Here is a 13,597-nt window from a genome sequence, read left to right as displayed (position 1 = left end):
GTTTAACTTTGAAAAAAATTTTTTTAATGTTTATTTTTGAGAGAGAGACAGAATGTGAGCAGGGGAGGGGCAGAGAGAGAGGGAGACACAGAATCCAAAGCAGGCTCTAGACTCTGAGCTTCAGCACAGAGCCTGATGTGGTATTCAAACCCACAACCTGTGAGATCATGACCTGAACCGAAGTCGGACGCCTAACTGACTGAACCACCCAGGTACCCCTTTATGTTTAACATTTTGAGGACCACCATACTTTTTCCACAATGACCACCATTTTACAATGCCACCACCAATGCACAAAGGTCCCAGTTTCTCCACATTCTTGCCAACATTTCTTATTTTCTGCTGAATACACACACATACATACACACACACACACACACACACACACACATATACATACACACACACACACTCATATATTTGTAGGTAGATCAATAGATATGTGTAGATATGACTTGGTATATATACACAGGTTTTCCTGATCTGTCAGCTGAGGGCCTAAAAACAATGACACACTGATAGTGATGAGCACACCTAGCTCCCAGATCTTGGTTTCTAAATACAATTCTTGAGTCCAAGGGGCCAGGGCCACTTGGAGAAGTGCTTGGTTCCAGGGCTGAGGCAAGGAGAATACAAGCTAATTCTGGAGTTTCTTTGGTGGCAGACAGTAAGGAAGTGCTAGGTAAAAAGAGAAAAGGATGGGGGCACAAAGAAAGATACAGAAGCCAACCTGAAAAAGTTCCCATTGGCCACAACCAGAACAATTTGGAAAACATTTCTGTAGTATAGTTCTCCAAAATCTATGACCCTAGTCTACTTATTATAGAAAGATACGGGTTTAGAGTCATTGTGATGTCTGTATGTTTTATGCTTGTAGTGATGTCTCTGGTACTTTGACTCACAGGATCCCCCTTAGGATCTCTTGTAGGGCTGGTTTAGTGGTGACAAATTCCTTCAGTTTTTGTTTGTTTGGGAAGACCTTTATCTCTCCTTCTATTCTAAATGACAGGCTTGCTGGATAAAGGATTCTCGGCTGCATATTTTTTCTGTTTAGCACACTGAAGATATCGTGCCAATCCTTTCTGGCCTGCCAAGTTTCAAAAGAGAGATCAGTCACGAGTCTTATAGGTCTCCCTTTATATGTGAGGGCACGTTTATCCCTTGCTGCTTTCAGAATTTTCTCTTTATCCTTGTATTTTGCCAGTTTCACTATGATATGTCGTGCAGAAGATCGATTCAAGTTACGTCTGAAGGGAGTTCTCTGTGCCTCTTGGATTTCAATGCCTTTTTCCTTCCCCAGTTCAGGGAAGTTCTCAGCTATAATTTCTTCAAGTACCCCTTCAGCACCTTTCCCTCTCTCTTCCTCCTCTGGGATACCAATTATGCGTATATTATTTCTTTTTAGTGTATCACTTAGTTCTCTAATTTTCCCCTCATACTCCTGGATTTTTTTATCTCTCTTTCTCTCAGCTTCCTCTTTTTCCATAACTTTATCTTCTAGTTCACCTATTCTCTCCTCTGCCTCTTCAATCCGAGCTGTCGTCGTTTCCATTTTGTTTTGCATTTCGTTTAAAGCGCTTTTCAGCTCCTTGTGACTGTTCCTTAGTCCCTTGATCTCTGTAGCAAGAGATTCTCTGCTGTCCTCTATACTGTTTTCAAGCCCAGTGATTAATTTTATGACTATTATTCTAAATTCACTTTCTGTTATATTATTTAAATCCTTTTTGATCAGTTCATTGGCTGTTGTTATTTCCTGGAGATTCTTCTGAGGGGAATTCTTCCGTTTGGTCATTTTGGATAGTCCCTGGAGTGGTGAGGACCTGCAGGGCACTTCCCCTGTGCTGTGGTGTATAACTGGAGTTGGTGGGCGGGGCCGCAGTCCGACCTGATGTCTGCCCCCAGCCCACCGCTGGGGCCACAGTCAGACTGGTGTGTGCCTTCTCTTCCCCTCTCCTAGGGGTGGGATTCACTGTGGGGTGGTGTGGCCCGTATGGGCTACTTGCACACTGCCAGGCTTGTGGTGCTGGGGATCTGGCGTATTAGCTGGGGTGGGTAGGCGAGGTGCACGGGGGCAGGAGGGGCAGGCTTAGCTCGTGTCTCCTTAGGTGATCCACTTCAGGAGGGGCCCTGTGGCAGCTGGAGGGAGTCAGATCCGCTGCCGGAGGTTTGGCTCCGCAGAAGCACAGAGTTGGGTCTTTGCTTGGAGCGAGCAAGTTCCCTGGCAGGAACTGGTTCTCTTTGGGATTTTGGCTGGGGGATGGGCGGGGGAGATGGCGCTGGCGAGCGCCTTTGTTCCTCACCAAACTGAGCTCTGTCGTCTGGGGGCTCAGCAGCTCTCCCTCCCTTTGTCCTCCAGCCTTCCCGCTTTCTGAGCAGAGCTGTTAACTTATGACCTCCCAGACGCTAAGTCGCCCTTGCTGTCGGAACACAGTCCATCAGGCCCCTCCACTTTTGCCAGCCAGACTCGGGGGCTCTGCTTGGCCGGCGAGCCGCCCCTCCGCCCTGGCTCCCTCCTGCCAGTCCGTGGAGCGCGCACCGCCTCGCCGCCCTTCCTACCCTCTTCCATGGGCCTCTCGTCTGCGCTTGGCTCCGGAGACTCCATTCTGCTAATCCTCTGGCGGTTTTCTGGGTTATATAGGCAGGTGTAGGTGGAATCTAAGTGATCAGCAGGATGTGCGGTGAGGCCCAGCGTCCTCCTACGCCGCCATCTCGACCCTAGTCTACTTATGAGATAACATCAAACAAACCCAAAATGAAGGACCTGACCTTCAAATACCTTCAAAATACCTGACCTGTACTCCTCAAAAGTGTCAAGGTCATAAAAGACAAGGAAAGACAGGATCTGTCACAAATTAGGAGAGAATAAGGAAACATGACAGCTAAATTGGAGTGGAGCCCTGGATTGGATTTTGGGACCAAAAAAACCATTAGTGGGATAGCTGGTGAAATCTGAGTGAGGTCTGTAGTTTATTTGGTGACATTGCAATAATGTTAATTTCTTACTTTTGATAATTGAACTGTGGTTATATAAGATGTTAACATTTGGCTATAGTGGGTGTAGAGGATAGGGGAATTTTGTACAATCATTGTGACTTTACCATACATCAAAAATGTCCCTTAAGTCAGATTTATGTTTGTATATCCCATGTGCTTAATTGATTGTGTGTGTGTTTCTGAATGATGCTAAAATCTCCCATCATGATGTTAGATTAGTCTATTTCCTTTGTTAAAAACAAGACAACAGGCCCAAAATGGAGTCACTTGTGCTAAACTCCACATCACCAGATTGAGACTTAGACTTGTCAATCAGGAACCACCTGGTCAGCACTAGTGAGGTCATCTGCCTGCTACACCCTTGCCATCCCCTAAAGGGCGGTGACCTTGCTAGAACCAGTCCACTTCCTTGTCCTTGCTCCTTCTGCCTGTCAAAGTCTTTCATTGTGTCCAGCTCTTCAGAGTTTCTTTCCATCTGCTGCATGGGATGCGGCCCAATTCACGAATCACTGAGTAAAACAATAAGACCTTTAAAATGTACTCAGTTGAATTTCTTTAAATACTCTTCCTCATTTTATCAATGTTTATGTTTTATGTATTTAAGGTTATATTATGAGGCACATGCAAATGTAAAATTGCTTTATCTGCCAGGTGAAATAACATTTAATCTTTATGAAGTTTTCCTCTTTAACCTTTGTAGTGATTTTTGCCTTGAAATCTCTTTTGTCTGGTATTAGTGTAGGTATAGAAACTTTCTTTTGGTTAGAATTTACCTAAATATCTTTTGTATCCTTTGACTTTCAACCTCTCAGTATACTTATGCTTGAGAAGTGTCTCCTTAATACCAGCATGACAAACTGTCTTTTAACTTGAACATTTAGCATATTTACATGATTGTAATTACTGATATGTTTCAATTTATAACTATCCTCTTGTTTTGTACTTTTTCTTGAACTACCAGTTTCATGTTTCTTCTTATCCTCTTTTGTATATATTTGGTGTTTTTTTCTCCTCTCCCACTGTTAACCCCTCTCCCCAAATACTTTGGAAGCCAAGTTAGGGTATAGTACTTTCATTGTTACTCCAAGAATTCCAAATGCTCTTTCTCTTAAAAAGTAACACATTTAGTAAATTAAAGTTCAATTTGTAACACTTGCCTATTTCTGTTATGTAAATACTTCCATCTGATTTCAGGCTACCTTCAGTGAATGTGCACTTGGAAAGAGAGGTGCAGAAGTGGCTTGTAAGAAGCTGCTTCCAGCTAGTTTCACACCACTTACACCCTCGATAAAGACTCTTAAAATACTTTAACTCTATTTTCCAACTCTGAAGCTATTGTGGACATGTATTGTAACTCTCTATTAGTTTTCTATTGCTCTGTAACAAATTATCACCAGCTTAGTGGCTTGGTATAGCACCAATTCATCATCTTACAGTTCTGTAGCTTAGAGGTGCTAACAAGGCTGTGTTCCTTGCCAGAGGCCCCTGGTGAGAACTCTGTTTCCTTTCCTTTCCCAGTGCCTGTCGATCTTGTCTCGTGACCCCTTGCTCATTCTTCAGATCCAGCGACAGCCGACCAAGCAGTCCTTGCATCTCCTCATCGACCTTCCTGGACCCTGGTAATGGCATTGTCCCTTCCCCCAATCCAGATAGGTGCTCCACATTAAAGTCAGTTGATGACCATCCTTAATTCCATCTGCACTCTTAATTTTCCTTTGCCATGTGACACGAAATATTCCTAGGGTATGGGGATCAGTATGTGAGAGACCATTACTTTGCCTCCAACTCTTGCTTTAAACATTTTAAAATTTAACCCACAATACATTATTATTGTTTTTAAGGCCAATGTTTGTTTTAATTACTATTTTCTGTGCTCTTTATTACTTCTTGAAGCCCAGATCCATCTGCTAATTTCCTCTCACCTAAAGTACAGTCTCTTGTCTTATGCATTTCATTCTTATAGAACCTGGTGTGGATTTCTTTTTATTTGTCCCACTTGAGATTTGTCTAGCCCTTTGAAGCTGTGAGGCAGTATCTTTCATCAGTTCTGGAAAATTCTTAGTAACTGTCTTTTCAGATATTGCTTCTCCATTTTCTCTGTTCTCCTGTCTGGGTCCATAATTATACATATGTTAGACCTTCTGACATTATCTTGTGTGTTTCTTAGCCCTTTTTCATCTTTTCCTTCACTTTGACTGGTTCTCCATTACTGATAACCTTTTCAGTACTATTTTCCATTTCACTAATTTCAGTGTGTCTAATTTGCTATTAAACCCATCTGTTACACTTGTAATTTCAATTCTATTGTATTTAAATTTTGATTGTTTTTCAAATCTCATCCTTTTTGGATATATTTCAAGGTTATCTTTTGTCTATTTCAAAATGTTAAACATAGTTATTGTAAAGTCTGTTTCTAATAATTCCATTTATCTGAAATTCTTAAAGGTCTGTTTGACTTTGTTTTTTGTTTTTGTTTTCTCATTCATGGTGCCGTGTTTCTGTTTGTGTTATTTTTGACTACCAAAATTTTATTTGGAATTTTTCTTTGGAATTTGATTTTTCTTGGAATCTTTTTTTTTTTTTTTTTTAAATTTTTTTTTTCAACGTTTTTTATTTATTTTTGGGACAGAGAAAGACAGAGCATGAACGGGGGAGGGGCAGAGAGAGAGGGAGACACAGAATCGGAAACAGGCTCCAGGCTCCGAGCCATCAGCCCAGAGCCTGACGCGGGGCTCGAACTCACGGACCGCGAGATCGTGACCTGGCTGAAGTCGGACGCTTAACCGACTGAGCCACCCAGGCGCCCCTCTTGGAATCTTATTTCATAAATTCTCTGATGCCCCGAATAAATGTGGATTCTTTCAGAGGGGATTTGTGTTGGCATCTGCCAGGCTCTAGAAGCACTCCCAACCCAGGATCACTCTAAAGTTCCTTCTAATTTTCAGGTTACCCAGGTGGTAGGAGTTCAGGCTGCACAGCCATGAAAGGGCTACTCATGGTTTTCATATCCTCAGAGGGAATCCTCTTCCAAACCAAATTGGAGACACTCTCCTCAGGGGTGGAGGCCAGTTATTTCTCTTTCAATGGGTACGACCCTTTGGAATCCTAGCCTTAGAGACAGAGGCTACTCTTTTACAGCCCCTACCTTGGATGGGTCCTGAGGGCTGGTTTCTGTTCCTCAAATGCTGGAAGCTGTGAAATCTTGAATGTAGGTTCTCTGGTGTGGTGAAGGTCCCCAGAAGGAAGCTGCTGTCATTCTCTAGGCTCACCTCTTTGCTTCTGGGACCTGACCAGAGAATGCCCAGCTTTCTTACCAACTCATTAGATAATTCTGATATTAAAATAAATTTTCAGTGCTTTTAACTGGTTTTAGGATTAGCTCTGATTAGGTATATAGCTTGCATTTTCTGATAATTAAAATCCACTCTTTCAGACCTTTTATTTCAACAATATACTTTTTAAATTTCTGAGATGTCTAAATAGATTCTCTTCAATTTTTTTTTGTTTTGGCAAAATATATACAACATAAAATTTACCATTGTAATAATTCTAAGTGTACAGTTCTGTGGCATTCATTACATTCCCAATGTTGTACAACCACGACATCAGTTTTTCTAAAACTATCATTCCACAGAGACTCTGTAACTACTAAGCAGTAACTCCCCATTCTCCCACCTCTGGACCCTGGTAACTGCTAATTCACTTTCTGTGTCTGTTAGTTTGCCTGCTCTGGGTTCCTCACATAAGTGGAGTCCCACAATATCCTTTTGTGTCTGGCTTATTTCACATAGTGTGTTTTCAAGTTTCATCCGTGTTGTAGTATGAATCAAAATTCCACCATTTCTTGTGAATGAATAATACTCCATTTTATGTTTATACCATATTTTGTTTATCCATTTAGTTGTTGATGGGCATTTGGGTTGTTTCCACCTTCTCGCTATGGTGAATACCTGCTACTTTGAACCTTGGTGTACAAGTATCTGTTTGAGTTCCTGCTTTCACTTCTTTGGGACATATACCCCAGAAGCATAATTGTTGGATCACATGGTATTTCTGTGTTTCGCATTTTTAGCAACTGCCAAACTGTTTTCTACAGTGATCAAACCATCTTACATTCCCACCAACACTGTACTAGGGTCCCAGTTTCTCCACATCCTATTGACACTTGATATTTTCTTTTGATTGGTGGTAGTCATTTTAGTATGTGGGAAGTGGTATCACACATACTTTAATGCATTTCTTTAATGACTAATGATGTTGAGCATATTTTCATGTGCTCATTTGCTGTGAGTATATCTTCCTTGGAGAAATGTCTATTCAAGCCCTTTGCCCATTTTCTAATTGGGTTGTTTGTTTTTTTTTTTTTTTTTTTTTTTTTGTGGTTGAGTTGTAGGGTTTCTTATGTATTTTAGATATGAGTCCATTATCAAATATATGATTTGCAAATATCTTCTCCCATTCTGTGGGTCGTCTTCACTCTTTTGGTAATGTCCTTTGATACACAAAAATTTTTAAACTTTGAAGAAGTCTAATTGATCAAGTTTTTTCTTTTGTTGCCTATGCTTTTGGTGTCAGATCCAAAAGAATCAGTGTCATGAAGCTTTTCTCCTATGGTTTTTCCAAGAGTTTTATTGTTTTAACTTGCATGTTTGGGTCTTTGACCAATTTTGAGTAATTTTTGTGTATGATGTAAGCTGTGGGTCCAACTTCATTCTTGTTGAAAAACTGTCCTTTCCACATTGAATGGTCTTAGCACTTGAGTCAAAAATATGTTGGACCATGTATGTGAGAATTTATTTCTGGGCTCATTTTTCTATTCCATTGGCCTATATGTCTGTGTTTATGTACTACACTATTTTGATTACTAAGTTTTATAGCTAGTTTTGAAATTTGGATGTATGAGTCCTCCAACTTTGTTCTTCATTTTTAAGAGTGTTTTTGTTATTCAGTGTTCTTGAGAGTCTGTATAAATTTTAGGATGACTTCTTCTATTCTGTAAACAAATGTTTTGAGATTTTGATTGGAACTCCATTGAATCTGTAAATTGCTTTGGGTAACATTGACATCTTAACAGTATTAAGATTTCCAATCTGTGAACATGGGATATCTTTCCACTTATTTATATCTGCATTAGTATTTTCAACATTGTTTTGTAGTTTCCAGTGTCACATTTTTTGTCATTTTGAGTAAATGTATTTCTTTCTTTTTTTTTTAAATTTTTTCAATGTTTATTTATTTATTTTGAGAGAGTGACAGAGAGCTTGAGTAGAGGAGGGACAGAGAGAGAGACACAGAACGCAAAGCAGGCTCCAGGCTCTGAGCTGTCAGCACAGAGCCCGACGCGGGACTCAAACCCACCAACGGTGGGATCATGACCTGAGCCGAAGTCAGACACTCAACCGACTTAGCCACCCAGGCACCCCTGAGTAAATGTATTTCTAAAGATTTTTTCTTTTTGATGCTAATGAAAATAGAATTGATTCCTTAATTTCTTTTTCATATTGCTCATTGTTAGTGAGTGGAAGTGCAATGGACTTTTCTCAATCTCTTTATTGAGTATGACTGAAATTCAAAAAGCTGTACATACATAATGTATACACTTTGATAAGCTTGGAGATCATAATATCCCTGTAAAAACATCACAATGAAGGCCATAAACCTATCCATCACCTCCAAAAGCTTTCCTCTCATTCCCTATATGTATTGTTATTATTTATGTTTATTTATTTATTTATTTTACATATATATATATATATATATATATATATATATATATATATATATATATGCTTGTGTGTATGTGGTTAATGGCACTTAACAGAAGATCTACCTTCTTAACATATTTTAAGTATACCATTGAGTGTTAATATAGACCCTATATTGTACATTAGATCTCCAAAACTTACTCATTTTACGTAACTTTGACTAACCAACACCTCTCTGTTTTTCCCTCCTCCCAGCCCTGGCAACCACTATTCTATGTTGTGGTTTTAAATTTACTATTTTAGATTCCTCTTAAAAGTGGGATCATGCAGTATTTGTCCTTTGGTCTATTTCACTTAGCGTAATGTTCTTCAGGTACATCCATGTCATTGCAAATGTCAGGATTTTCTATGTTTTAAAGGCCCACTGATATTCTATTGTATTTATACACCACATTTTTCTTTATCCATTGATTCCTTGATAGACAATTAGGTTGTTTCCATATCTTGATTATTATGAATAATGCTGCAGTGAATATTGGAGTATAGATATCTCTTTGAGATCTTCAGTACTTTTGGATATATACTCAGATGTGTGATTTTGGATCATATGGTATTGTTTTCTTTTAATTTTTCTTTTCTTTTTTATTTTTATTTGAGAGAGAGAGCCTGTCATTGGGGGAGAGGGGTGGGGAAGGGGGAGAGAGAGAGAGAGAGAGAGAGAGAGAGAGAGAGAGAGAATGAGAATCCTAATCAACTCCTTGCTCAGTGCAGAGCCTAACACGGGGCTTGATCCCACAACTCTGGAGTCATCACCTGAGCCAAAATCAAGAGTTGGATGCCCAACCACTAAGCCACCTGGGTGCCCTGGATCATATGGTATTTCTATGTTTAGGTTTTTGAGGAACCTCTATACTGTTTTCCACAGTGGCTGCACCAGTTTGCATTCCCACCAACAGTGTACAAGGTACCCTGTTTCTCAACATCCTTACCAACACGTTTTGTTTTTTTGACAATGGCCATTCTAACAGGTGTGAGGTGATATCTTATTGTGGTTTTCATTTGCATTTCCCTGATGAGGTTATGTTGAACACCTTTTATATACCTGTTGGCCATTTGTACGTCTTCTTTTGAGAAATGTCTAGAGGTCCTTTGCCCATTTTAAAATCAGTCTTCCTTAAGTTTATTCATTTATTTCTGAGGGTGGGGGGACAAAGGATCTGAAGCAAGCGCTGTGCTGACAGCAGAGAGCCCAATGCGGGGCTTGAACCCATGAACCCTGAGATCATGACCTGAGCCAAAGTCAGAAGATTAACCGACTGAGCCACCCAGGCACTCCTAAATCAGTTTTTAAAAAATTATTATTGAGTTGTAGGAGTTCTTCTATATTTTGAATATTAACCTCATATGGGATTTGTGGTTTGCAAATAATTTCTTCCATTCCATAGGTTGCCTTTTCGTTTTGCTGATTGTTTCCTTTGCTGTGCATTTGTTTTTCAGTTTGATATAATCTCATTTGTCTATTTTTTGCTATTGTTGCCTGTGCTTTTGGTGTTTTATCCAAGAATTCATTGCAGAGTGCAGTATTTAGCTTTTTCCCTAGGTTTTCTTCCAAGAGTTTTATAGTTTCAGGTTTTAGGGTTGTCTCTTGCCCATAGTGCCCTGCCATTTCAGTCGGAAGGACTCCCTTTACCGTTTGTTCTAAGGTAGTTTGCGAATAAGGCCTGTTGAAGGCAATGAGTCTGTGGGGACTGGGAAACTGGATACTACCTGTTGAAGGCCAAGGCCACTGCTACTGTGGGGGAAGGGTGAGACAACGCAATTAAAAATACCACTGAACTTTCCTGCAATTTTAAATATGGCCTTTTCTTGCTTGAGTGTTTGCTTGGTTGCTGTAAATCTTGGGTGTTCAGAGCCTCTACACAATTAGTTCAGAGAGTTTCAGGTGGTTTTCTTCACGTTTCTGTGGGGATATGAGAACCGGGAACTTCCTAGTGAGCCATTTTGCCAAAATACTGTTTTTTTAACCTATCACACTGGCAATAAAAGAAATTGTGAAATTTACAGAGTGAGTTTTGGGAAACTGGCACTATTACCGGTGTTGGTGACTATGCTGGGAGAGTAATCTGTAGGTTTGTGTATAGGTATGTTTAAATATGTAAGTGTATGTATATGTGTTGTCCATATGTATATATGTATGTGTATATATGTAAGTGCATATATACATGTTATCGGCACGTATATGTGTTTTCATGTGTGTATATATTTGTGAGTGTATATACATGTGTATTGGTATATATGTATGTGTTTGCTTGTATGTATATATGTATATTATATATTTATCTGAAAAGACTTAAAATACTAATATCATCTGACCTAGAAATACAGCTCCTAGAAACTTGGCTTAAGGAAATAATCATGGATGATTACTGGATGAAGTAATCATGGTTGGGGAGTTTTGGCTATGAGGATATTTATTGTCCATATTCCTTATAATAATGAATACTGCAGCAGTATTTATGTCCAACAGTATGGGCTGGTTAGAACAGAATCATCCACCAGGCAGTGAAATGGCACACACACTAAAACTTATGTTAAGGATGAATAATATATCAGAGACCTTGTATATAGTTATTACTTTAAAGTATTATTTATGTATTTATGTATTTATGTATTTATTTTTGAGGTGAGGGAGGGGTAGAGAGAGAGAGGGAGAGAGAGAATCTTAAGCAAGCTCCATACCCAGCACAGAGCCCAATGAGATGTGGGCTCTGTCTCACTACCATGAGATCATGGCCTGGGCCAAAATCCAGAGTTGGATGCTTAACTGACTGAGCCACCCTGGTGCCCCATAAAATATATTTTATTTTTTTTTATTTTTTAAAAATATATTTTAAATTTAACTAAGTTTATTTAAAAAAATTATCTGACCTCCCTCACTCTAGTAGCAATCATTACTGCCTTGAACTACGCCATTTAACAGTTGCTTGCTCCCAAACTCTTCCTAACCCCGGTCCTCTGAGATTTCTTCCAATTTGGGGTCTCGAAGCCCCTGTGGATTTACTTAACTCCCTTTACAGAGCACTAATTACCTTCTGAACTTAGGGCAGCAATTCTGTGAGCTTCCATTTTACCGAAGGGAACACGGATCCTCACAACGGTATACGGATTTTCAGGAAGGGGAAGAGACCATGCACCAGCCAATGTATTAGTCACTGTACAAATATTAACTCATTCAACCCTCAGAGAAAGGCACCTATTTCTACCCGATTTTTCAAATGAGTAAACTATGGCCCTGAGAAGATTCTATCTTGCCCATGTTTCCAGAGTTGGTAATTGGTGGCTCTCAGATTTCAACCCAGATATTCTGGCTCCAGAGGCAAGGTTTTCAGTCATTGCTTTGCTATCTCTCATTCTTATTAGCAGTAAAAACAAAATATTGATTATCAATAATACCTAATATAACACAGAAATGTGATCAACAGTGGTTTATATTTTCCAGAGCTTTTTGTCAGGCGTTTTCACTTACAAGAGCTCATTTATTTTTGAAAACTCATTTTGCTGAAACAGCAACTGAGGCCCAAGCACTCACAGATGGTGCCTGTGAAACGCACTGTGGGAACCCCAGACTCATTATCGCTTAATAACACAACGTAAAGAATAATAAAAGTGTCCACGGTCCTTAGAGATGAACAGTGTACTTTTATACACATTTTACACGGGATAACTGGCTCAGAGAGGCCAGCAACTCATGCAAGATAGCACTTAATCAAGTAAGAAATAGCAAAGTTACCACTTGTTTAATAGTAGTAACAACGCCTTGCTCTCCTGGGCTAAAGAAACGCTTTCCTTACAGAAACTAAACTCAGATCGCAGGGAGGTGTCCACTTCACCCAGTCCCGCTGCAGCTTCATGGCCCCGGGACAGGTGTTCGGTTGGTTTGGCAACCTAGGCACCCGTCCGAGAGTCCTGTCCCGCGGGCACCCGGGCAGGTGGGCCGCCGCGGTCGCCCCCTGCTCCGGGTCCAAGCCGGTGCTGTGTCGCCCCCACCCCCGCCCAAGGCCGCTGGGAGACGATACTGGGCTCTCTCCCAACACCTCCAAAAGCTCGGCGAACCCCACCGCTCCCAGGCGCCCTTCCAACGACCCCCTGCGTTCCTTCCCAAGCGCCCCGATCCACTGTCCCAGGCCCCCTCCCCGAGCGCCTCCCTCTGCTGCCCCGCGCCTCCTCCCGGATCGCCCCCGCCGCCCCGGGACCGCTCCCCGAGCGCCCCCCATCGCCCCGGACCCCCTCCCCAAGCGCCCTGGGCTCCCTCCCCACCACCACCCCGGGCCCCCTCCCCGCAGCCCTGGGCTCCCTCCCGAGCGCCCCACCACCACCCCGGGCCCCCTCCTCGCCGCCCCGGGACCGCTCCCCGAGCGCCCCCCATCGCCCGGGACCCCCTCCCCGAGCGCCCTGGGCTCCCTTCCCGAGCGCCCCACCACCACCCCGGACCCGTCCCCGAGCGGCCCGGGCCCCCTCCCCGCACCCCTGCCGTCCGGAGCGGCCCGGGCGGGCGGCCGTGGCCGGCGCGAGGCCCCTCCCCGGCGGAGGCGCTCGGCGCGGAGGAAGCGGAGGCGGCGGCAGCGCCGAGACCTCGCCGCGCTGATGGCGTCGCCCGGGTGAGTGAGGCGCTCAGGCCGCGCCGGGGAGGGGGCTGCGGGCCGCGGGGTGGGGGCGTCCGGGTGCAGGTGCGGGCGCGGGCCGCCTTCACTGCCCCTGGCCCGCAGCCCCCAGCCCGGACCCCCGCCCGCCGGGCCCCGCGGGCCTCCAGCAGACCTTGGGCGGGCGCGGCCGGGCGGCGGGGGGGGGGCGGGCGCGGGGGCGCGGGCCGGGGGCGGCCGGGCGGGGGGCTGGGAGCA

The 13,597-nt window shown here is 42.7% G+C and overlaps 1 protein-coding gene across 4 annotated transcripts in view; it reads left to right on the top strand.

Annotated features, from left to right (window-relative positions):
* Positions 1–13,597, top strand: part of URGCP (upregulator of cell proliferation) — a 58,749-nt gene that overhangs the window by 18,626 nt on the left and 26,526 nt on the right. For 2 of the 4 annotated variants that reach the window (XM_060631981.3, XM_060631980.3), the window contains exon 1: positions 12,591–13,357. The exons of 1 other annotated variant lie outside the window; for it this stretch is intronic. In XM_060631981.3, the coding sequence (XP_060487964.2) occupies positions 12,609–13,357 (749 nt within the window). In that variant the 5' untranslated portion in view covers positions 12,591–12,608. Of the gene's footprint in view, positions 1–12,590; positions 13,358–13,597 lie in introns of those variants that run through there. One more of the 4 variants, XM_078442643.1, reaches the window with a different exon arrangement.

Source organism: Panthera onca, chromosome A2 (genome assembly GCF_046562875.1).
Source record: "Panthera onca isolate mPanOnc1 chromosome A2, mPanOnc1 haplotype 2, whole genome shotgun sequence".
NCBI lineage: Eukaryota > Metazoa > Chordata > Mammalia > Carnivora > Felidae > Panthera > Panthera onca.
This window is presented reverse-complemented; position numbering and strand designations above follow the sequence as displayed.